Source organism: Asterias amurensis, chromosome 9, assembly GCF_032118995.1.
Source record: "Asterias amurensis chromosome 9, ASM3211899v1".
NCBI classification, from domain to species: domain Eukaryota; kingdom Metazoa; phylum Echinodermata; class Asteroidea; order Forcipulatida; family Asteriidae; genus Asterias; species Asterias amurensis.
Window position 1 is genome coordinate 7340940 of NC_092656.1, and position 25867 is coordinate 7366806.

Consider the following 25867-nt stretch of genomic DNA (forward strand, 5'->3'; position numbering starts at 1 on the left):
TGGTTATTGCGGACCCGACTCGTCAAAGGAGGGCGCTTTGCGAAATGATCCTTTTTAATTTTAGCCTACATTTTATCGTCGTGATATTGCAAGAAAGGTGATCTAAAACTTATCTACGTTTTTGTCTTTAGAACTGAAGGCTCCAACGTACACATAGCTGGTCCTCCAAACATGGCAGAACTGAGATATGATGGCCGCGTTGCACTCATTACTGGTGCTGGTGGAGGTAAGCCATTGGTTAGAAACAAGTGAAAAACGCGGTAGACCGAGTTTTTACATACAGTTGAGTTAATATTAAAGTACAGGACAGATCATGCTGGTGGTGTGGTGTGGATCGTGGATGGGCGTGTGGGAGGGGGTGGGGCGGGTGGCAATGCATGCAGTACGCGTGCGGAACTCATGGCCCCCAAACAAAACAACTTTTTGAACTGTTGACACAGTGACCACAGCGGTGACACACACAGTGGTCACAGTCTGCAAAAGTTTGTTTAGTCAGGGAAAAGGTTTTTATCAATTCAATTGAATTAATTAATGGAATTCGAATTAATTAAAGGATAACTTTCTGTATGGCGCCACCACCTTTTCACTCATTTTTTACAAAAAGGGATATCTCATTGAGGTAAATTAGATACCATATTATTTCATATCGAATGAAAAAGTGGTGGCGCTATACGGAAACTTTTCCTAATTAAATTGATGAGAAATTAGTCTATTATTTTATTTATAGTCTTGACTTGTTGGAAAACTTTGCGCCATCACTTTTTAACTCATAGTCATTGTTATAAAAAGGACTATCTCGTAGCCAAAATGTTTTACTTTTTTATATAATTTTTCCCCCCAAAATTTTGGATTTGCTTTTCACCAAACTGGCAGAAGATTTATAATAAACATTTTTATATAGCGCTTTTCACACCCGGAGGGCGTCCCAAAGCGCTTCACATTATTACCCCTGGTCACTGGGCCTTAATTCACTCCTTACTCCTTAAACCATCTCAGCTCCCTGGTGGGGAGTATGCAGCCTGTGCAACATCAATATGTGCTTCTCGGCTAAATCATTCACAAGAACCATCTCTGCCCTCACAGGTACCCATTTACCCCTGGGTGGAGAGAAGCAATTATAGTTAAGTGTCTTGCCCAGGGACACAAGTGTCACGACCGGGATTCGAACCCACACTCTGCTGAACAGAAGCATCAGAGCTTGAGTTCGGTTTCAATGTATGAAAGTCGCTGGCGTATCACAGTTCACACATACCGTATGTATGGTGTTTGATGTTGAATGCAAATACTGGAAACTTTTAATCTACAGATCTATCAGGGGTACTGCAAGGAGTTGACTATTTCTCTCTTTAGCAGCACTACATAAACAGTAGCACTGACTGAGACTCAGAGCAGTGTACCTGCTGAGTGTTAGAGGGTCGAGAGTCATGACCAGTTGAGGCAGTACAATGTCATTTCAATACATACATGCACTACAGACAGGTCCAAAGTCCCACATTGTTGTGATGTATCTTATCACTAAAATAAACATCATTATCTTTTGTCTGACCTTTTTTAGTATGAAAGAAGGACTGATACAAAATTTGCCTAGTTAGCTAGTGATAACATTAATCTGGTTCTCGTCAATCTTGCCTATGTACATGTAGTCGTACCAAGACTCAAAGGGAAATTTACCATTGTTACCTTTTAGAAAAGCGTTTTCCTTAAAGAGAAGGTACACGTTTGGTAATTACTCAAAACAAAATATTAACTTAAAAGCTGACTTGGTAACGAACATTGTGAGAAAACGGCTCCCTCTGAAGTAGCATAAATTTTGAGAAAGAGGTATTCCTCACTAAAATAGTAAAAGACTTCTGGAGACTTCTAGCCAGAAGTCTTTTATTCCTATCTGAAAGCGCACAAATTCGTCCAACATGGGTGTTTTTTCTCTCATCATTTTCTCGCAACTTCGATGACCAATTTAGCTCACATTTTCACAGGTTTGTTGTTTTATGCTTATGTTGGGATACACCAAGTGAAAAGACTTGTCTGTGACATTTACCAAACGTGTACCTTCCCTTTAAACAGTGGTCTGCTGGCCACACGAGGACCAGTCAAAATTCACTGGAAGTGGTCTGGCTAGCTTGTACAGTGTTGAAAAGCATCCCTTGATGTATTTAATATCAATTAGTTGACTAGTGTCAAACCTGGTGGACTAGTGAAATGACCAGCTGACCGGTCTAGCTGGCCAGTCACTTAAAATTGTTACGTGCAAACCCTGAGAGTGAGAATGAACCAGACTTTATGATTGTAAAGAAAATTGACTAACAAAGAGCCAATTAAAGTTTATTACACTTGACTTTAACTTCCAACCCAGCATCAAACATAGTTTTTAAAGCGTTTGTTTTCTAATCAATAAGCCCTATAATAATATGCACAAATGAATTCTTGGATTTTATTGAGTCTTGATTTTAAATATTGTTGCAGGGAGTAAGGGATTGTATTCATAGTGTTACAATGTACAGAAGAGTTTGAAATTTTCACTGGAGCTCTGTCCCGAGGCCAGTAATTTTAGCATCGGCGAGTAAACCTATGACTAAGGCAGTCTTGTGTTGATGTACAAATGTCATCAATTTTAGGAAAATTAAAAAATATCTATCCTTGATACAAGAGTTTACGTACACCTTCTCTTGGTGCTTGTTCATATTAAAACGGTTCAAATCTTTATTAAAAAATTCTCATTTCAATTTTGAATCAGAATTATGCGCATGCTCAGAACACGTTGCCTTGGATCAGACGAGTTGGCCAAAACAAAAGCGTTTGTAACCATTTTTTTATATAATGCATATGGTTGGAAAGATGTTTTAAAAGTAGCATACAATGATCCACACAAGTTTGCCTCGAAATTGTGTGGTTTTCCTTCTACTGTGCGAACTATCACCGTCGGCCATTTATTGGAGTCAAAATTTTGACCCCCATAAATGGCCGACGTGTTAGTCGACGAGGTAAAAGGAAAACCACGCAATTTCGAGGTATGTTTGTGTGGATCATTGTATTCTACTTTTACAACATCTTTCTACCCATGTGCATTTTATAAAAAATGGTTAAAAACGTTTGTCAAAGACCAACTCGACCGATTCAAGGCAACGTGTTCCTTTAAACAATGAAAATTTATCAGGTAAGTCTGCTGCCACCTAGCGTTTGAAAGTCGCCCATTGAATGTTTATTTAAAAAAAAATTTTTTTAACGGTTTTATGAAAAAACACACATTTTTTTAATGTCTGAATGCAGGTCTTGGAAGAGAGTATGCGCTGATGTTTGCTGCCAGGGGGGCATCTGTTGTTGGTAAGAAAGAATTTCCCCAAGCAGTCATCCGTTATGGAGGATAAAACATAATTGGTTGACAGAGTGTACATTTCTAGGTTCTGTTAGCAGGCATTTTGGACAGAGTGTACATTTCTAGGTTCTGTTAGCAGGCATTTTTCAAAAGGTTCTGGAGAGAAAGGTTTCGCCCTTAGACATTAGATTGTATCATTTAAGTATCAGATTCATTAATTGTTTTGGGAAGTTCCTGTACAGTACATCACTCTAAGCACACAGCTTGCTCGAACAAAGCTGATTTACATGTAACAAGCCTTGTAAATAAAGAGGAGCACCAAGAATTGACATAATTATCTTTTTTGAAGCCATTGGACACTTTCGGTGAACAGTATTGTCCAAAGGCCCACACTTCGTGTATCACAACTTATATATAAAATAACAAACCGTTGAAAATTTAGGCTCAATCGGTTATTGGAGTCGGGAGAAAATTACGGGAAAACCAACCCTTGTATCCGCACGTTTCGCCATGTCATGACATGTGTTTAAAATAAATCCGTAATTCTCGATATATGGAGAATTTAAACTTGTTTTAATGTTTTCTCAAAAAGTATAAAGCATTTCATGGAATAATATTTCCTGAGAAGTCTTTCGCCATTACCTTCTGTAAATCCTGTAAGTTATTTGTAAATCTGTGAATTTTTATTTTTTTCTGTTCCGAAAGTGTATAATGTCTTTAAGACGAAAGTTAATTTATTTTCGGATGACTTTTTTCGCGAGAGAAATAATAGCAAGAGAGTTTACTTTATAACAGTTAATATCCTTGTATGTAATTAGTGAATGATCTTGGTGGAGGACCATCTGGGGATGGTGATGGGACAAAGATTGCAGACAAAGTTGTTGCGGAGATAAGAGCTAAAGGAGGCAAAGCAGTGGCTAATTACGGTGAGTGGAAAACCAAATCAAACCCCTTTTATATAGTGAGGCCAGTGGTTTAAGTGTCAGGCTTGTGCCTGGAAATGTTCGTCGGTCAATACTTAAAGATGCTATGTCAGATTTTGCCGATTTTGCCCACAAATTTTGATTTAAAATTCAATAGATATTTTGATGGGGGTCGACAAAGTTACAAGCTTTCATTGCCATTGCTCGAATAAGTCTGCCAATTATTAGTAGCAGTGAAATAAAGTGCTCAAAATTAGTTTTATGTCGGGAACGTGCTTTATAAGAAATGTTTTAAATTGTTGTCATGGTTCCTGACCATTAAAAGTAAAAGTAAAACTTTTTTTTGTTAGAGCGTGTGATACTCTTTAAAATACCATTCACTCAAAAAAATCTATTTTTTAATGTTTGGGGCCAAAAATCTGACATACCATTTTTAACGGGCAGAGTTGAATTGTTTTGGAGTCGTTGCAATTTTTGATAAATGCGCACACTCTTGTCATTCTGTCAGAACTCGTATCTTTTAATTACTTATCTTTCTTTTTGCTAAGCTTGTTTTTTATTACAGATTTATATTTAAGGGATTAATGTATTTTTAAACATATGAATTATCAAATGTTACTTACTGTTTTGATTATTTCCATTCTTGTTTATTAGATTCTGTGGAAGAAGGAGAGAAGTTAGTTCAGACAGCATTGGACCACTTTGGACGAATAGGTAACTCACTAAATCTTGCTCATGTAGATAATAAAACATATCTGATAAAGACACTGGACACTATTGGTAATTGTCAAAGACTAGTCTTCACAGTTGGTGTATCTCAACATATGCATAAAATAACAAACCTGTGAAAATTTGAGCTCAGAAATTAATGAAAGAAGAAAAAAAACCTTGTCACACGAAGTTGGGTGCTTTCTGATGCTTGATTTCGAGACCTCAAATTCTAAACTTGAGGTCTCAAAATCAAATGCGTGGAAAATTACTTCTTTCTCGAAAACTACGTCACTTCAGAGGGAGCCGTTTCTCGCAATGTTTTATACTATCAACCTCTCCCCATTACTAGTTACCATTTGAGGTTTTATGCTGATAATTATTTTGAGTAATTACCAATAGTGTTCACTGCCTTTAATGACTTGTATAAGAAAACTACATCAGGATGACGCATTTTGTTTTTTTTGTTTCAGATATCATCGTCAACAATGCTGGCATTATCAGGGATCGTTCATTTGCTCGGATTAGTGATACTGATTGGGGTAGGTCACCGTAGGTCATCGTTTGGTATAAACTGGCTATAAAAGGAGTTCTTGATTCAACTATCCCTATCAGTTATCTGCTCTGATTACTTGACCAATCACAATCCCTGTAAGCTGTTCTTACCCCTGACCAATCACCATCCCTGTAAGTTAGCTGTTCTTACCCCTGACCAATCACCATCCCTGTAAGTTAGCTGTTCTTACTCCCTGACCAATCACCATCCCTGTAAGTTAGCTGTTCTTACTCCCTGACCAATCACCATCCCTGTAAGCTGTTCTTACCCCTGACCAATCACCATCCCTATAAATAAGTTAGCTGTTCTTACTCCCAGACCAATCACTATCCCTATAAACTTTTGCTCTGAGCCCTTGACCAATCACATTCCCTTTAAGTAATTTCAGTCATTTCTTCTCAGACCAATCACCTGCTTACATTATCTCTATTCTATAACTATGACCAATCGCCACCCCTTTAAGATAACTCTTGCCCTTTCGGTCTGACCAATCACCAGATCTGATCCATAGAGTACATGTCCGTGGTGCCTTCCTGATTACCAGAGCAGCTTGGCCTCACATGAAGAAACAGAAATATGGGCGCATCATCATGACATCATCAGCGTCAGGCTTGTACGGCAACTTTGGTCAGGCAAACTACAGTGCAGGTTAGTGGATTATTTTGGTTTTATCCTAATGCTGATTTATTATCGTATTATAATTTCTTTTTTTACATAGCAGTCAAAACCTTCACTCATAAATTGGGTATAAATTTATTCAGTACATTTATTTCAATGCTGTCATACAAAACATTAATACAATAATGTACATTTAGGTCGAAATTAAACAAGCAATATAGTATGAGGTATGATTGGGTACACAACACTTCAAAAATAAGCAGCAATTTAAAGACAACATTAAGGTGTAAGGTTAAGCGAAATGCTTTTGTACCCTAACCTATTGACAGACAGACATGATACAACCAAGGAACACAAACAAAGACAAAGACAAGGGACAACACGGACAGACGAATACATATAGGTGTATATATAGGCCTACCAATTCGGTGATGCTCATGGCGCTCAAACATTCAATATTTTTCGTGCAAGGTACATGTATGCGTGGTTATATTTTAGAAGTATGAGACTCTTTTGTCTTTACATAGCACCATGTAATGGTTTATAAGGGGCATATCAGACAGAAACATGGGGATGAACCCCTTTTGTTTTTGAGAAGTGCACTGGGTTCTTTTACGTACTTTACACATTACACGGGACCAACAGCTTTACATCCCATACGAAGGATGAAGCAATATTGGTTAAGTGTCTTTCTAAAGGAAGAAAGTGTCAAGACCCGGACTCGAACTCACACTCTGCTACACAGAAACACCCAAGGTTTTTGTTTTAACCATTAGTAATTTTTTAACAACAACTATAGACTTTTGCAAATTACAAATCAGTTTTTGAATGTTTTTTTAACTGTTTAATTTTCCAACAGCAAAGATGGGTTTGGTAGGGCTGTGCAACACGCTGTCTATAGAGGGCACCAAATATAACATCCATTGTAATACTATCGCTCCCATCGCTGGGTCCAGACTCACCGAAGATATCATTCCTGAAGGTAAGGTCAAAGGTCAATTAGAGTCATTTCAGGGCAGGGTTTTCAGTCAGAGTGGGAAAAGTGGTGTAAAATCTTACTTTACATGTACAGCTAAAGACAAAGTATACCTTTGGTGTTAGGTACTGTTTGAATGTTTTAGTCCAATCAATGTAGATTTACACAATAAAACTAAAATTTTATTTCAAGAGGTAGTCCAGTTTTTTAGGTTGCGCAGGAAATTTGGTCTGTCCTATTATGTCCATGCAGAAAGAATAATCACTCGTAAGAATACACAGTCCAAGAAGCGTACTGGCAGTAATGTTTCTAAGGCCGTATCCAAATTGGCTGCTACGACTACGACTGCAGCTGGATTGCCGCGTCATCATGCACTATAGTATAGGACGCCCTTAGCAACACCCCTGGCAACGGTCGTAGCCGCAGCCGTAGCCGAAGCCACCAATTCGACACGGCCTTAGACTCACATTTTGAGGAATGTAAATTTATATCTTTTTACAAAACTACATACGTACACTTCTTCGAAGTGGAATGTTCCTCAAAATGCTTTATACTATCGTATTAAAGCTGCTGTAGGCTTCAAAAGTCGTTATTGCCATTGATTTTAAGAGTGATTACCAACTGTATATCTTCCCTTTAAAGTTGTATCTGATCAATAACCATGCTAATTGCAACAATTGTAACTCTTGCATTACTGATCCGACAACACGCTAATGAAACACACACATCAATGTTATTTTGTTCCAGAGATATTCAAGTTGCTAAAGGCTGAAACAGTAGCGCCAGTGGTCCTTTTCCTTGGTAAACCTCACCTAGTTATACTCCCACCATAAAAAGTTTCAATACTGGTTTGTTTATTCCAGAGATATTCAAGTTTCTAAAGGCTGAGGCAGTAGCACCAGTGGTCCTCTATCTTTGTTAACTTCTTCTAGTTATACTTCCACCATGCAAAGTTTCAATGCTTGTTTGTTTTCGTGTTCCAGAGATCTTCAAGTTGCTAAAGGCTGAGGCAGTGGCGCCAGTTGTTCTTTACCTTTGTAAAACATCACCTAGTTATACTCACACCATGCAAAGTTTCAATGTTTGTTTGTTTGTTTGTTTATTCCAGAGATCTTCAAGTTGCTAAAGGCTGAGGCAGTAGCGCCAGTGGTCCTCTATCTTTGCCATGAAGAATGTGAAGAGAATGGCGGTGTGTTTGAAAGTGGAGCTGGATGGGTTGGTCAAGGTATTGTCATAAATTCTAGAGTTTTGATCTAAATAGAGTGCTGGATACAACTAATTTACAAAAGTTTCAGCAAGTCCCCTTTGTATTTTGTGCCAACCAGTCCCAGAGATGCAGTGCTTTTACCAGTCCTAATTGCTGAGAGGTGTAGGGAGATTTGTCAAGATTGACGCATAGTAAGAATGCTATGTTCTTACCAGGTTTTTAGTGTTTGGTCATTTATTTGCTTAGTTTGAACGCTAAGTTCATGCCAGTTTATGATGTTTGGTCGATTCTTTGCTAAGTGAGAATGTTGCGTTTTACCAGCCTTATGGCGTCTGGCAATTTCTTTGCTAAGTAAGAACATTATGTTCTTAGCAACTTTATGGAGTTTGGCCATTTCTTCCTTTTAGTAAAAATGTTTTGTTTTTACCAGCTTTATGGTGCCTGGCCATTTCTCCCTTTTAGTAAGAATGTTTTGTTCTTACCAGCTTTATGAAGTTTGGCAATTTCTCTGCTAAGTAAGAATGTTATATTCTTACCAGCTTTATGCTGTTTGGCCATTTCTCTGCTAAAGTAAGAATGTTATATTCTTACCAGCTTTATGGTGCTTGGCCATTTCTCTTCTAAGTAAGAATGCTATGTTCTTACCAGCTATATCAAGTTTGGCAATTTCTCTGCTAAGTAAGAATGTTATATTCTTACCAGCTTTATGGTGCCTGGCCAGTTCTCTGCTAAGTAAGAATGCTATGTTCTTACCAGCTATATGAAGTTTGGCAATTTCTCTGCTAAGTAAGAATGTTATATTCTTACCAGCTATATCAAGTTTGGCAATTTCTCTGCTAAGTTAGAATGTTATATTCTTACCAGCTTTATGGTGCCTGGCCAGTTCTCTGCTAAGTAAGAATGCTATGTTCTTACCAGCTATATGAGGTTTGGCAATTTCTCTGCTAAGTAAGAATGTTATATTCTTACCAGCTATATGAAGTTTGGCAATTTCCTTGCTAAGTAAGAATGTTATATTCTTACCAGCTTTATGCTGTTTGGCCATTTCTCTTCTAAGTAAGAATGCTAGGTTCTTACCAGCTATATGAAGTTTGGCAATTTCTCTGCTAAGTAAGAATGTTATATTCTTACCAGCTTTATGGTGCCTGGCCAGTTCTCTGCTAAGTAAGAATGCTATGTTCTTACCAGCTATATGAAGTTTGGCAATTTCTCTGCTAAGTAAGAATGTTATATTCTTACCAGCTTTATGAAGTTTGGCCATTTCTCTTCTAAGTAAGAATGTTATATTCTTACCAGCTTTATGGTGATTTTTGTTAATTGTGTAATTATGTTATAGCAAGGATAAGGAGAGGCCACTACCTTAGAGACTGTTTCAGGCCTGTATGCACCAAGGCAATTTCTCCTTGTTAAAGTGCACCCTATGAGGAAATTGTAAATTTCTACTCTATCATTTCAAGGACACCAAGGCATTATCGGGGGCATGGAGGCAATCGCCTTTGTTGCCTCTGTGAAGTATGAGACCTGCTATTTCTAGTTACAATCAACATAAATCAGTTTTATCATGATTAAACAATGTTAGACTGTCAGTTGATAAGGATTCATCCGCTTGTTTGTTATAACAGTCAAAGTCCAGAGAGCAGAGGGAGTAGTGTTTGCAACAGAAGCAGCAAAACTCACACCAGAAAACGGTAAGTCTGAGCAGTTGAAATGAACAGTTATACTGTCTAGTAATACCCTGTCACTGATCACCTGCCAAGAGTATATGTAAGGTCAACTGTAGAGTCAATCTTTTAGCCAGGACTTGGTTAACAGGTTCCAAAATTTGCTGGAAATTTAGAAAAACTTGGCCTCAAAATTGCTCACTTTCAATAAATGACAGATAAAACAGGGTCTCCAAATTTAAAACAGAGTAGCCAAAATTTAAAACAGGGTGTCCAAATTTAAAACAGAGTGTCCTAATTTAACACAGGGTCTCAAAGTTGCTCAATTACAATAAATTACAGATAAAACAGGGTCTCCAAATTTAAAACCGAGTATCCAAATTTAAAACAGGGCATCCAAATTTAAAACAGAGTTTCCTAATTTAACACAGGGTGTCCAAAAGACACACATACACTGTACACCCGTCTGGCTAACACTATGTGTGGAGTGGAACATGTACATGCACTATTATAATCAGCGTTTGTCACTTTTTGCATGAGCTTTAATACAAATGCTTCATTTAAATTTAAGTTCACTGTTTCCCATTATCTTGTATGATCTGTTAAACTCAAGTTTTACCAACAATTATCATGTTTTGTTGTTATTTTTGTTTCATTTGAACTAATATTATCTAATGTAGGCTGGATTAAATTATCGTCTGGTTCATTGTACTTTGGAAATAGTGAGAACTATAACTGCCATGGTGTGCGAAGGCAATCATACAGAGAAGTTTGTTTTACAGTTTTATTAATAGATTGAGTTCATGAATTATACTGTTTTTACGTTCTTTTAGTTTTAACTTGAGACTTTGTCGCTTACTGTTTTTAGTTCGGGACAGTTGGTCAACAGTTGGTGACATGAGTACCTGTCATTATCCCACAGCCGCTGGAGGTATGTCTTTCTTTGGGTTTGTGGAATAATATAGGTTTTCCTGCCCCCCCCCCCCCCCCCCTGAATACAGCTCCAAGTAAACAAAACAATTCACGATATCACCTTGTTGAAATGTTTAAACCCTACTTTATCTTGACCTTGTTTCTAACAATCACTTGCAGACAAGCAGAGCACCTCTTTAGAAACATTAAGACCCTACTTTGTCCCGACCATTCCTCTTAGAATGTGGATGTTACATCTAGAAACCTACTTAGTCCTTACATCCTGCACCATGCAAAGCATCCGATCTTTTTTTTATCTCCGTGTTTGTTCTGATACACTGTACATGTTATCCGGCCATCCTGCTCACACAAAGATTTCCTAGATGGTCACAACTTGAATTTAGACAAATAAACAAGGTTTTCTTTTCACTAAAATCTTGCCTGTTTACAAGAGCTTACTGTACGGCGAGATGTGCAATGCTCGTTTGGAATATGACGCCAAACAAATGTTACGAGTGATTAATTGATTGACCGATTTCACGCAAATTCTTAGTGACTCTCATTTCTTTCTGATGAACAGATTCTACAGTGTTAGTTGTGCAATCATTTGAAAATGCCAAACGTGATATTACAAGGTCAACGACCTCGGCAGAAGAAGACGGATTCAATCCGGTACGTTTATTAAAGTGATTTTTTTTTTACGCACATGTACTGGGGTTTCTCCTAATGTTATTGAAGTGAACATTTGTCTTTGTTGTGTTCACTTTTGGCGTGTTGTGGCCGAGCGGTCTAGTTCACCAAACCAAAGCATTGGTGTTGTCAGCAGCAAAGGCTTGAATCCTGGTCAAGACAGTTTTGGTCTTGTAGAAGGCAAAATTTATAAGATTTTGAATTTTGCATTGGGGATAAATAATATATATATTTTGTTTTTACCCATAAACCAATATGTATTAAGCAGCACTGTACACTCAGTTCTTTCCCTAAGTTCTTTGAAAGAAAAAAAAACATAGACAAATTACTCAAGTGAAACTCGAACCCACAACCTTTGTTTTGCTAGAGCAGATGTCTAACCACTAGACCACAAAGCTAGCCCGGTGGCTAGAGGCAGGTTCCATCTGTGTTAGGTAAACAAAAATGAATACTAACAATTATATCGGTTGTGACCTGTTTCTTATCTATAGAGCCTGGCCATTGGACAGAAGTTTCCAAGTGCACAATTCTCCTACACACCCAACGATGTAATACTTTATGCCTTAGGAGGTAAGTTTCTGTCTTATAGATCTTCCATGAACCATTGAATGCCTAATACTGTATCAAAATTGTATATTCAGTTTGCGGTTACACCATTTGTATGTCTACTTAGCTGTGTAGATTTTGTTGTGAGAGAACTTGTTTGACTATTTATTCTACTGCTTCTACTGTCGCGGAGTAGATTTTGGAACTATTAACTAGTTCTTACTTAATATTGGTCTCAACCTTTTAGCAGTGCAGTTAAAAACAAGAAGTCCCCTTGATCCACAAAGCAAAGTTAGTACTCCTGCTGTGGATTTCACAAAGAGTTAAGACTAGTCTTATCTCGAGTTAGGACGAGTTACTCGGCCTGTAACTTAGGACTAGCCATCCATTTTTTTATATCTCCTAGGACTAGTCCTTAACTCTTTATGAATTCGACCCCTGGCAGATTTCCTATCTTCCGCCCAGGTAGTAGTTAAAATGCAGGACAAGTTATCAAAGAACATGTTCTACACAGCTAAAATAGATATACACATGGTGTTATTGCAAACTGGATACATTGATACATTACCGTGCAATGCCTCAAAACCTACACTGTATTACTACAACCCTCAGTTTATGTTTTGGGTACTGCAGAGCAGGGTTTAATAATAATAAATAATATTTGTTTTTTTATATATTGCTTTATACACCGTGTCTCAAAGCGCTTCCAACATTATTACCTTGATCACTGGGCCGTTTCATTCCTTAAACCATCTCGGCTCCCTGGGGAGTATACAGCCTTTTGCAACAAATGCGCTATTCGGCTCACAAGAACCATCTCTGCCCTCAAAGGTACCCATTTGACCCCTGGGTGGAGAGAAGCAATTATAGTAAAGTTTCTTGCCCAGGGACACAAGTGTCATGACCAGGATTCGAACCCACACTCTGCTGAACAGAAACACCAGAGCTTGAGTTTGGTGCTCTGATCCACTCTGCCACTACACTCCACAACCGAGTTTGCGTTGTTTTCAAACTATTTTTCCTCTAGTTGACTTTTGGTTTTGATGAGGAATGTTTTTGTTTTACTTTGGTTCAGTTGGTGCCTCTACTTCACAACCGGATCATCTCAAGTTCTTATTTGAACTCAATGAAGATTTCTGCACTCTGCCCTCGTTTGCTGTCCTTCTTGGACAGAAAGGAATGGGCAACTTATTCATGGGCAGAATACCTGGTCTAAGGGATATTGACATCACAAAGGTCAGTACTAATATAGGTTTTCCCAGCTAGTTTCACTAAAAATTAATTCAATGTCATTGACATGCATTCAAATTCATTTCTTCATAATTCACCCAAAACTAGGGTTTCTTTCTAGCTATTAATGCATTAAATTTTGTTTTTGTGCACGCATGATTTCTTTCTTCACATTCTGATTCTGGTCAGTCATTCTATTGCAATTATGGGCATTCACGAATATACACTCGAGTTAAATTTCTACTATCTATTTCAATTGATGAAATTGAATGGCTGGACCAGACCCCCCAATAAAGAAAGACTTACTTTGTCTTACCAAAACAGGGCCGCAGAGTTTTCCAATCTTGGAATAGAAAGCTCTTATAGTGTTATTACCATCTTCAAGACAAACCTCAAAACCTCAAAACCTACTTTTTCAGTCAGCCTCATCATAAACCCTTTGTTGTTTTGTTTTCTTTGTTTCTTTGTATTGTTCTTGTTATTGTACAGCACTTTGATCTTTGTTAAAGGCGCTTTACTTACTTACTTACTTACTTACTTAGCTGCGTAGGACTGGGTGTCCCTTGGCCTCCTTTGAGAACCGTCCCCATTCATGTCTATTTTTAGCTAAGTGCTCTGCCTCATGAAGTGGAATGTTGGCATCTTCCTGGATTTGCACCTTCCAGCGCAATGGTGGGTGTCCTCGTTGGCGTGGAGTGTTGAAGTCATTGTAGTAGACCAGGCTGGGTAGCCTGTAGGCTGGCATTCTGATGACATGGCCAAACCAGTTCAGGCGACGTCTGGTCACTACATCTGTTATTGTTGTGTTCATGTTAAGTTGCCTGCGTATTTCTTGATTTCTCATTTTGTCTCTTAATGAGACACCTAGTATGGAGCGGAGACAACTTATCTCAAAGACTTCCAGTTTTTGTGAGGTGGCCTTTTTGAGAGTCCAGGATTCTGAACCGAATGTTGCTATTGGGCGCTTTATAAATACCTATATTATTATTTTTATTATTATGACAGTAGTTTAATCCTAATGAAACCCGATGTTTTATTCATCCACAGATTCTTCACGGGGAGCAATACTTAGAAGTATTCAAACCAATGCCTACATCTGGTACCCTGACTACCGAGTCACAGATTGCTGATATCGTAGACAAGGGCTCTGGTGCTTTAATACTGACTGAAAGTAAGCTGATTGAATGGTTTTATTGATTGGCCACTAGTATTTATTTGCCATTTGAGTCAAGGTTATCAAATCTGCGAGGCTGAAAGGCAGAGAAAGTCCGAGTTCTTGTTACAGTTATTTATTAATGGTATTATGTCTGCTCAAACTCGGGGGGGGGGGGGGGATCCAGAATGATTACTGAACCAAGATTTAAGTTGCAAGGCCAGAATCAAACTGAAAAGAGAATAGATTCAAAATGAGAATACAGTTTTAGCATCTATACTGTTTTATTTGTACAAACACTAAGAGACGGTTTATAGGCCTTTTCACACTAGTAACCTTCTATCCGTGTCGAACCTTATCCGGGTAGGGTCCGTGATGGTTCGGTAAAATTTCAACACGGATACAAACAGCTTCGCTTTCACACTAGCTCTGCGCGAAATCAGCTTTTTGGTTACACGTGTAATGTTCAATCCGGATATTATCCGACCGTTTCACACTGCACAAAATCTTACACGGATCGAAGCAGGACGCGGCTACTTTTTATGTATGCAGCACCCTTTGTACGCGGTTTGTTTTTCTTTACGCGCTGGACAACTGTATTGTGCGCAGATGGCGCCACGCACACTCAACACGGATCAAAAATTAACCCGGAGGTGTTCACACTACGGTTTTCGATCCATGTTGGAATCTACATCGCGGATAGAAATTTATCAACCCACCTCCCGGGCAGGGTTGGTTTTGACACGGATACTGCACCATATCCGGATCAACACCGTCTTGAAAAGATGTAGTGTGAAAAGGTCAGTGCACATTATCTGGATCGTATCCGTGTCCAACACAGAGATTTTTGGCAGTGTGAAAAGGCCTTTTTCTTGTGTTTTATGGGTGATACTATGCAAGATTGAAAGATATTGCCCCACACTGAGGTCACTGGCCTCCGGGCGGTGGTTCAGTGTAAAAATATGAGCCCTGGTTGTGGCAGCATGATGGAGGTCTTGTGGCTTTAGCTTATGGCTTATTGCTGTGGCTGCAATTGCAGTATGATTGAACTCTGCAGAGATAATACAGACTGTTAAGTTTGTTTTTGCTTCTCTAGTTTACATTAAATATACTATTCAACCACATTATATAAGTTTCATTAAGAAATGGCCACATTCTGGCGGGAATTAAAATTTTTATTTTGGGCTCATAGTTGTGACATTCAAAATCAGCAACGGTATATCTAAACCGAAAGTAATGTTTGCTGTAACACCTTGATGGCAAAAACACATCCCTGGCTGTTATATAACTGCCTGTTTCTGTTTGCTTTGTTTTACAGCCAAGGCATACAACGAGAACAAGGAACTTCTGTCTCTCAGCCAAAGTGCAATATTTCTTGTAGGAGCTGGTGGATTTGGCGGAAGGAAAAAATCTGAAAAAGCTAAGGTGAAAATTTTTTTTTATCTGAACCAGCATTTCGAGATTTTTGTTCACAATTTAAAATGTATCTTGTTGAACTTAACACTGGGACGCAGGTCCTAGGCTAGAGATTTTAGCACTAGGGGCCGATTTCACAAAGATCTAAGATTGATCATAACTGCAAACCAATCGTAGTTGCTTAGTAAAGTGTGATGTCACAATACAAATCACTATGGTGATACTGAAAATTTGTCTTGCGATGAATTTTATTGCTTTGTGAAATCGACCCCAGGCCTGTTAACTCCACTACAAACGGTTTTGTTTGTCTTGTGTTTTTCAATTGAATGAAAATACCTCAATGTGTAATATCTTTGTAAAAAGCGGTTTTCCTACGAATCTGACAAATAACATCCAACTCTGTTGAGTATCAAAAACTACGTAACGACAACAAAACAAATGAGACAGGTCTTCTCATAGTGCTTTTTCAACTCATTTAGATTGGGCTCTTGTAAAAGCAATTATTGTCCGGTAAAGATTTTGAGTTACAAGCCGTCAGCCCTTCCATGGTTTCAAAGGCATACTATGTATGGATGTGAATGTAATGTGCCCTATCTGGGTCTCTTTTTACACTTTCATCCCATTTTTATGGCAAAAAACCTCGGTACTTGCTTTTCTCAATATTAAATTTTTCCAGTTAGGCTGTTTAATCATGGAAGGGCTACCTTGCAGTGTTTTGAATTTGCCCGCAAAATTTGCCCCGCTGCAAGCCTGTATGCTTTGTTTTTGAAAGGGCACAGTGCACGGAGGCATTTTCTTTTCAAGGGCACCAAGGCAATGACCAGGGGGCATAGAGGCAATCAACTTTTGTTGCCTCCGTGAAGTATCGGGCATGCTGCTGACTATTCACCTGTTTATTCCATAGTTGACAGTCAAGCCACCATCTCGATCTCCTGATGCATCGATGAAGGAGAAGACATCTATTGACCAAGCGGCCCTCTATAGACTGACTGGAGACGCGAACCCACTTCATATCGATCCAGCATTTGCTGCGATGGGTGGTAAGTTCAAATGAGTCTTTTCAAATAGCTGTAATTGTTACGAGGATGAAAAAGCAAGTACATTCATTCAAGGAAACTTCACGAAGTATAAATTCTTGTTAACTTTACACCGATAGGTACATGTATATTAAGCACTGTACTCTATATGTCGAAGATCCAACACCAGTCATTTCTTAGTAGGGTTGTACTCAAGATGATTCTTTTTGTACTTGATTTAAAAAAATTCATTTTTAAGTCAACAATCGGGTGAAACCATCCATCATGGTTAAAGTCTTTAGACTCTCTGTAGGTGCCTCTCTACCTCGTTATGAGGTCAAGTGTCAGGTTTGTCACTGATGCTTTTTGAGTAGAGGTTGTAAATCAATGAGAATTTGTTTAAAGGGAAATAAAGTCTGAAATTCATATGTAACTTTGGTGTTACCATTACACCGATGTGTGTTGGCACTGTATACTCAGTATTTCCCGAGTTTTGTGAAACAAATTTGAAGACAAAGACAAAAGCTTCAGTTTTAGATGTGGGAGGCAAACCCCAGAGAAATATTCCAGGGAAAACCCATGCAATCAAGTAGGGCCCGAAAAAATAATCCATGTAGTAATCCCGCTGTGATTCGGAGTCCTAGAGGTGAAAGGCGAGGCAAGACACCACCTGTACCAACCTGAGAGCCCAATGGTATCATTATTAATACTGTGATACTCCAAGTTCTTAGTGATGACATTTAGTTGTTCAGTTTGAACTGTTCAATGACTTGAAACACACATAGTTTCAATTTTGTTTTACTTTCTTTTTACTTGATAGGTTTTTCCAAACCCATCCTGCACGGATTGTGTTCCTTTGGTTTTTCATGTCGTCACGTTTTGAAGCAGTTTGCTGATAATGATGTCACTAAGTTCAAGGCGGTCAAGGTTTGTGAAAAATGCCCTCTCCATAGAATATTAAACTGTCAATATGAATAAACGTTTCTACCAGGTCTGGTATTTAACTCTTCTTTTGGTGTTATGATACTTCCGTGCCGGTGTTGCAGGAGATTCTGTCGCCCCCATATGGCCAACTGTGTACAAACGTCGTCAATAGCGCCCTCTTTTTAATCAGCCTCTTTCAGCGCATGTTAATTTCCCATTAGGGGGACCGGATCTCTAGAGGACAGAGTTCCGTGGGACACCGGTTTGCTAGGCTTGTTCTATCACGGCAGACTCACATCAAGTCTGGTATTTGTCTCTTCAATATTATTTTTTATCTTCTATATTGTTATGATATTTCAGTGCCGGTTTGCCAAGCCTGTTCTACCAGGCCAGACTATCAAGTCTGGTGTTTAACTCTTCTTTGTTGTTATGATATTTCAGTGTCGTTTTACAAAGCCTGTTCTACTATTTAACTCTTCTATGTTGTTATATTTCAGTGCCGGTTTGCCAAGCCTGTTCTTCCAGGCCAGACTATGAAGCCTGGTATTTAACTCTTCTATGTTGCTATGGTATTTCAGTGCCGGTTTGCCAAGCCTGTTCTACCAGGCCAGACTATCAAGTCTGGTATTTAACTCTTCTATGTTGTTATGATATTTCAGTGCCGGTTTGCTAAGCCTGTTCTACCAGGCCAGACTATCAAGTCTGGTATTTAACTCTTTTATGTTGTTATATTTCAGTGCCGGTTTGCCTAGCCTGTGCTACAAGGCCAGACTATCAAGTCTGGTATTCAACTCTTCTATGTTGTTATATTTCAGTGCCGGTTTGCCAAGCCTGTTCTACCAGGCCAGACTATCCAGACTGATATGTGGAGAGAGGGCAATCGTATTCATTTCCAAACGAAGGTAGGTAGGGCTATTCAATTCAGGCTTGAGATGTTGCTAAGTGAGGCTCAGCCACATTGCATATCGTTTGATTTGCTATTTGTATTGGACCATTTCATTTGTGTATGAAGTATGCACTTCTGAATTAATGTTTACTGTTCTGTTTCAATTAGGTAGGTACATGTATTAGGTTGGCGGCTGCCACTGTTACAAGAAGAGTTTTGCTGTATACGTACATGTACATTTATATAGGATTAAAATACCTGAATGGTTCCAAAAGCCAAAAGGTATACTTTGCCTTTAGCAAGCGCCATGCTTTTTTTTCATCATAAATTTACTGCTAAGGTCCCATAAGATCATCTAAGCATCATGTATGAAATGTATTTTTATCAATTTTGTCATCAGGTTGCAGAGACTGGCACTGTTGTAATATCAGGTGCTTATGTGGATCTCATCAACCTTGCTCCACAACCGACTGTGGTTGAGGTAAGTGGGTACATAATGGGAAAGCTATTACCTTTTCAGTAAGCGCCGCCCCATTTTTTATTTAGCAATCACAGCTGCGAAATCTGTGATCACCTTTTGGTGCATGTGCCTGTGGCCTTGTATCTTTGTTCTGGCTGCCATTAAGTTATACAATGGGCATCTGGAATGGTACTGTAGGGAATCCTAGTGCGCCCTCAGTGTTTAACTTGTAGAAAGTTAACTTTGGGGTCATCTAATGATGAATCATTCTGTTTTTCCACTATTTTTGGTCCGTTTTTGCTCTATATTTTTGTAGGGAGCATGGCCAGTGGTCTATGCTCCAAAATCTATTTATCTGTGAGGGATAAGTTCATGGATCTATCTATGAGTATAGACCCCTTGCTATTCGCGCAGCGTACTCACATGTGCCTACCCTGGGTGTTATTTTGGGTGTCAAAATCGTGTACAAACTAAAGAGAGTTGACACCCAAAATTACGCGCATTGTTCTGGCGCGTTCAGTATTGTGTAAGAAATCAATAGCTCACCCTTGCATAACGAGAAAGGCTACAGGTTTGCTGAGGTCACGCGCACGTTTTTACGTACAGAGAACAGCTATTGTCTCTTGATCTGTCCCCTTTTTGAGAGTGTGATGTCATATGCAATGGTTCTATTTTATGGTTACAATCTCACTGTATACCTGAGTTACTGTGATTTGTAAACCATTGGCAGTCCTATGTGTGCGTGTAGCACTAGCCAGCCTCGTGTGTGCTGACCTTTATGTGACCTTTGACTGTGCCTTATGTAATGCTTGTACTGAGTATTTTGTATTATTGTGACTTTTTGTATATTGTGTGCTATGGGTTTGAAGGATTTAAACCTGTACCGGAGAGATTTATTTATATCTTTAGACGTTATTGATTGCATTTATTATATTGATTGTATTTTGGTGAAAGCCTGCCTTTTTAATTAGAGGACCGGCTTCCTTCCTGTGTCTCTACAGTACCACTTGGGTTCTACAATCCCTGCCAAAATTCTTGGGCCACCCATTCCTAACGTTACATAAAACCAATCCCTGTACACTTCCCATTGACAATAATCATTCTTGCCCCATCTTCCCGGCTCAATGTTGACTGAAACGCAAAAGACCGTGCAATCAGAACCAACATTGAAAGGGGGCAAGGGGGCCCAACGAGATATGGCTGGGATTGTAGCCCCACTGTCTTTATAATACCTTTTATTGTTGTTGTTGTTGTTGTTGTTGTATGGTGTTTTTTTTTCCAGGATCCGCCCTTTTGTCTTTCTAGGGTTTACCTTTTATCTTTTTGCTTAGGCCTACTATTTCTACATTGTACCGTTTAACCCCTTTTTTACTTATACAATTTTCCAAGCAGGGACAATTTTATTGTATTGTACTGTATTGTATTGTTTTGGATTACAATAATGATGCCATGCATATTTAATAATATTAAAAAAGGTGTATGTCAGTATTAAATCATCCGTGTTTTGAACCCAATTAAAAAAATCTTAAGACATATCTTTTCAATCAAGTATTTGAGTAAATGGTTTGTTTTTTACCCTTCATTGTTTTCTTAGATATGGCATAAAATTATATGTATATCTCGACTACATGTACATGTTCTTAATTTCTTCTTAGCTTTAGGCTTACGTTTTAACTTTGGTTATTGAACATGTGTATGTTTATTGTTTGTATTTAGTGCCATGAGTACTTTGATGGATTTGTGCGCTTTATAAGTCTTTATTATTATTATTATTTAAATTATTATTATGAACGGAACGTCTCTGCCCAGTAATGACTAGCTCGGGGAGATGGGTGGTAGGCACTGTAAATTTCTGCCACACTTGCTTTCTTCAATTCACAGTTTGCAAGCCGTTATAACTAATTTTGCTGTCAATCTTTTTACAGCCAGCTGCATCAGAGAGTAGTTTAGCTTCGGACGTTCTCTTCCAAGAACTTGGCCGACAGCTTTCTGAGCATCCAGATCTTGTGAAGAAAGCCAAAGGAATATTCTTGTACATCATCACTAAGGATGGTAAAGAAGCCAGTCAGTGGAGTAAGTACAGCGCCATTCCTGCGTGACGATTTACACGGACAAAATCGTGTAGGACAGAAAATTATTGCTTAGCGGAAATAGGTTACCAGCCATGCTGCCATGTTATGTTCATTCTTATGACCTGTCTCCCTGCAAATGTTTGCTTAGCAAATAAATTTGAGCATGATTTTCTGCAGGGAAGGTATATCTTTGGTAATCACTCTTAAAGGGAAGGTACATGTTTGGTAATTACTCAAAACAAGTATTAACTTAAAAACTGACTTGGTAACGAGCATTGGACAGCTGTTGCTAGTATAAAACATTGTGGGAAACGGCTCCCTCTGAAATAGCATAGATTTTGAGAAAGAGGTAATTTCTCACTAAAATAATAAAAGACTGCTAGCTAGAAGTCTTTTATTTCTATCTGAAAGCACACAAGTTTGTCCAACAAGGGATGTTTTTATTTCATCATTTTCTTGCAACTTCGATGACCCATTGAGCCCAAATTTTCACAGGCTTGTTATTTTATGGTTATGATAGGATACACCAAGTGAGAAGACTGGTCTTTGACAATTACCAAACAAGTACCTTCCCTTTAACCATTAATGGCGATAACAAATATTGGTTGGAAGCCCACAGCATCATTTTAGGAATCTTTACACTGTCATTAACTAACCTGTGAAAATTTCGTTTGAAAAAGTGTAATGTTTTTTTATAGATATTACTGAAAATCCGGAGTGATTATGTTGACGCAGGAAGAATAATACTTGGTTGGAATACAATCTGAGAAATGTATTACAATAAGTTTTCTAAGATTCAAATTGTGGGGAATAAAAACCTTTTTCCATAACCACACTTATTCGAAGTGAAATGATTCTCAAAATACTTTAAAATAATCATATTGAAAGCTGCTGTACTTTCTCACCATTAAGTTTCTATTGCCATTTGTTTGAAGAGGGATGACCAAACGTATGTATTCCCTCTGAGATTATGACAAGTATGTTACTTTTTAACTCATGATCATCGAATGAAAGATTTTGAGATATTCTGGTTCTTCTTCTAGCCCTTGATCTGAAAACAGCGGGTGGTGCTGTTTACAGAGGACAACCCAAGACTGGTAAAAGTAACGTGACCGTTACCATCGCAGATGCTGATTTTGTGGATTTAGTCAGCGGTAAACTGAGTGGACAGCAGGTGAGTTGAGTAATGGTTGCTATACATGAAGTGGGTTGACATCCTGGTCAGGCCATCGCTATACATGAAGTGGGTTCACATCCTGGTCAAGCCATCGCTATACATGAAGTGGGTTCACATCCTGGTCAAGCCATCGCTATACATGAAGTGGGTTCACATCCTGGTCAAGCCATCGCTATACATGAAGTGGGTTCACATCCTGGTCAAGCCATCGCTGTACATGAAGTGGGTTCACATCCTGGTCAAGCCATCGCTATACATGAAGTGGGTTCACATCCTGGTCAAGCCATCGCTATACATGAAGTGGGTTCACATCCTGGTCAAGCCATCGCTGTACATGAAGTGGGTTCACATCCTGGTCAAGCCATCGCTATACATGAAGTGGGTTCACATCCTGGTCAAGCCATCGCTATACATGAAGTGGGTTCACATCCTCGTCAAGCCATCGCTGTACATGAAGTGGGTTCACATCCTGGTCAAGCCATCGCTATACATGAAGTGGGTTCACATCCTGGTCAAGCCATTCATTGCACAAGAGTACAAGACACTTGGAAACCTCTTAATGTTAAATGTTGTTTGTTAAATAAGGGAATCATTGTGTGGTGAAGAGGTTTTCAACTAGTGGTTTAAACCAGCCGAGGCCTGGTTCTTGATAATTCACCGAGACGAAGTGGCACAACTGTCCCTTGATGTGGCACAACTGTCCCGGCTGTTGCTCTCGACCTATAGGAATGAAGAAACTGTCTTATAAGTACAGGTGCAAGCTCGCGTGTCACGCCCATGTTTCAACACTTTTTACTGGTCATTATCAAATGTTTAAACACCCCCACATGACGCGCTCTCCACCTATAGGAATAGCGAAACTGTCTTAGGTATTTATGAATGCATTTTTAAAACCATGAGGATTTTCTTGACAGAGAATGATTTTATTTGCTTTTGTGTCGCTGTAAATGTTTCACTTGCAAGTTCTGTCTAAGTTTCTTTGTCAAATATTATAAACCACAAGGGAAACTGACAGGGTAAAATTTAAAATGATTTTGGGTTGAACAAAGAAAAATTTACTAGAGCGGGAAGTAGCGGAAGTAATTCTAGATTCTTTGTGCTTCAACCACTTTGTGGCCATATTTAACAAAAAAACATCTGTGTCTCCCAAGGGTATTTCATTTGATTTCATAATTAATTTCATAATGTGATTTGATTTCATTAAAACAACATGAATTGCAGCTAAATGCTTTATTGCTCGTGAAATACAATTAATAAACAACATGTATACAACCAGTCTGTTACCATGGTTATAACCAACTCCAATGACCTAATTTTTGTTTATTCAACAGGCGTTCATGACAGGTCGATTAAAGGTCAAAGGTAACGTCATGTTACTGCAGAAGATAAGTCAGCTACTAGTGGCAAAAGCTAAGTTGTAATCCAGGCCTGATACTCCACGGAGGCAATGAAGGTGATTGCCTCCATGCCCCCTGGTCATTGCCTTGGTGCCCCTGAAATTTAACGCCCAATTAATTATACAAATTCAAATGTATGAATGCAGATGCATTCTATAGAGAGATTATTTTTATTTTATTAGGTAAGTAAATATGAAAGTGTCAGGATAAATTTTGATAGCTTAGCAAAGTTACAGCTTCTGGGATATTTTAACCCATCTACCACTCTTAAAGGGTTGGGTACTTTTGTATTACACAAAACACAATTAATATCCACAGATTTACATTAAACATACTCTGTTTAAAGATGATGATGGTAGAAAGCTTCCCTTAAAATATAACTTGCTGAGGTGCTATATTTTTTTTGAGAAATGATAAACACAATTTCACAAAAGCATCATTTTAAGTGAGACAAAAAATATTACAACAGATTTACGCGACTCTCATGAAACATTTCTCTGTGATTTAAATTTTGTTTCTCTCAAAAGCTTGACAACTAATGAAGCTGAAACTTCTACAGGTAAATTATATTACATACATCTTCATTCAGAGTGAGTAGGGATTCATGTTATGGCCGAAATCTGGATCTAAAAAAGGTATAAAAACCATTATAACAACCAACTTTTCTGTTGATCTCTTACTTGATGTATGTTTATATACTGCATAACCTTGAGGTATTTTTTTTTTAATATGATTTTGTTTTACATCAGACTTGGAAGCTATTATTATTGAGATCTTTTTAAAGACATTTCTTTATATATTAAGTTTATGTGGTAATCAAAAAATATATTTGCACAAAGTTTTAAAGGTGTCAAACTTCTTTGTATGGTTTGAGCATTAAATAAAGAAGTTTTTTGCCATAATTTTAACAGTGATTAACAAATGTATACGTTTAAAATCTGTATCATTGAACGAGGAATATATTGTTATAAGCATACAGTAATAATGAACAAAACGTTGATATTTTGAAAGAACAATCAAAACATATCAGGTCTTTCAGAATATTATTTGTTGTTTCAAAGTGTCCTCGTCAGTATGGGCGTATGAGGAAATACAGTAACAGGAAATCCTGTCGTGACGTCAGTAATCGAAATTCCGTATTTAGGCCTATCATTTACTCGCATACACCTTTTTTGCCGAACTATAATTAGAATAATGTTTCCTGTATACAACTTCAATGTTTTTCCTTTCATCAAAGATCAACTTGAACAAAATCAGTAAAACATATTTTGATCCTTTATTTGTTGATTATGTGTTTAGTTTATATATTGTTGGTTGTTTGTTTGAAGATTTCTGTGCTGAAATTTTTCTCAAATTTTATCAGGAAAACTAGGCTCCTCTTCAATGTTTTGTAACCTATGTGTTCGGTACCAATACGTCATACTGCGGACTTGTGAAGATTGTTTAACGTCTATTTCTTAATCCGGTTGTTGTTAAATGTATGTAAGTTTGTATCAAGAAAAGCAAAAACATGTGCTGTCGGAAGATTCGAGAAACAACAAAATAGGTCCGGATTTGTTTTCGTTTTTTTTTCTTTCGGCGTTTCTTGTTATTTAGAAGAAGTTGGAAGGTAATTTTTTGATAAAACATTTTCTCCATGGTGGTATAACTATCTAAACGCACGTTCACTTTGATTCAAAACTTGAAAAAACAAAAAACCATGTATTTGTACATCAAGGGTCGCGGCAACAGTGATATGTTCTTGTTTGGTGTGGCTTTATCCGTTGGATTGTGCAGAGTAGGGAAATTAAAGTCATAATTCTTGTAATTCATACACATTATTTACAGGAAAGGAGTGATCAAGGTTTTTACCAAATCAAGTTGGATCATGTGGCACGTTCGCTCCGGTGACCATTTCCGGTGTCGCATGCAATTATGTCCTCTATGTAATACTATCCGGATGACATGATTGCATATGCAATAATGTCCGCCGGACGGTTTTGCATATGCAATCGTGTCCTCCCGGACGCTGCTGCATAATGCAATT

At 38.2% G+C, this 25867-nt stretch overlaps 1 protein-coding gene across 1 annotated transcript; it reads left to right on the forward strand.

Annotated features, from left to right (window-relative positions):
- The first annotated feature begins 56 nt into the window (after positions 1-56).
- On the forward strand, positions 57-25120 carry LOC139941528 (peroxisomal multifunctional enzyme type 2-like). The gene is made up of 22 exons (XM_071938068.1): positions 57-226; positions 3268-3321; positions 4132-4239; positions 4891-4950; positions 5418-5486; positions 5999-6148; positions 6978-7100; positions 8203-8319; positions 9924-9989; positions 10831-10893; positions 11455-11546; positions 12056-12134; positions 13186-13346; positions 14388-14511; positions 15812-15918; positions 16814-16949; positions 17746-17852; positions 18665-18751; positions 19136-19216; positions 21121-21268; positions 22311-22441; positions 23776-25120. Exons 1-22 carry the CDS (start codon positions 172-174, stop codon positions 23863-23865), a joined length of 2208 nt encoding a protein of 735 aa, XP_071794169.1. The 5' UTR covers positions 57-171; the 3' UTR covers positions 23866-25120.
- Positions 25121-25867: the final 747 nt, after the last annotated feature.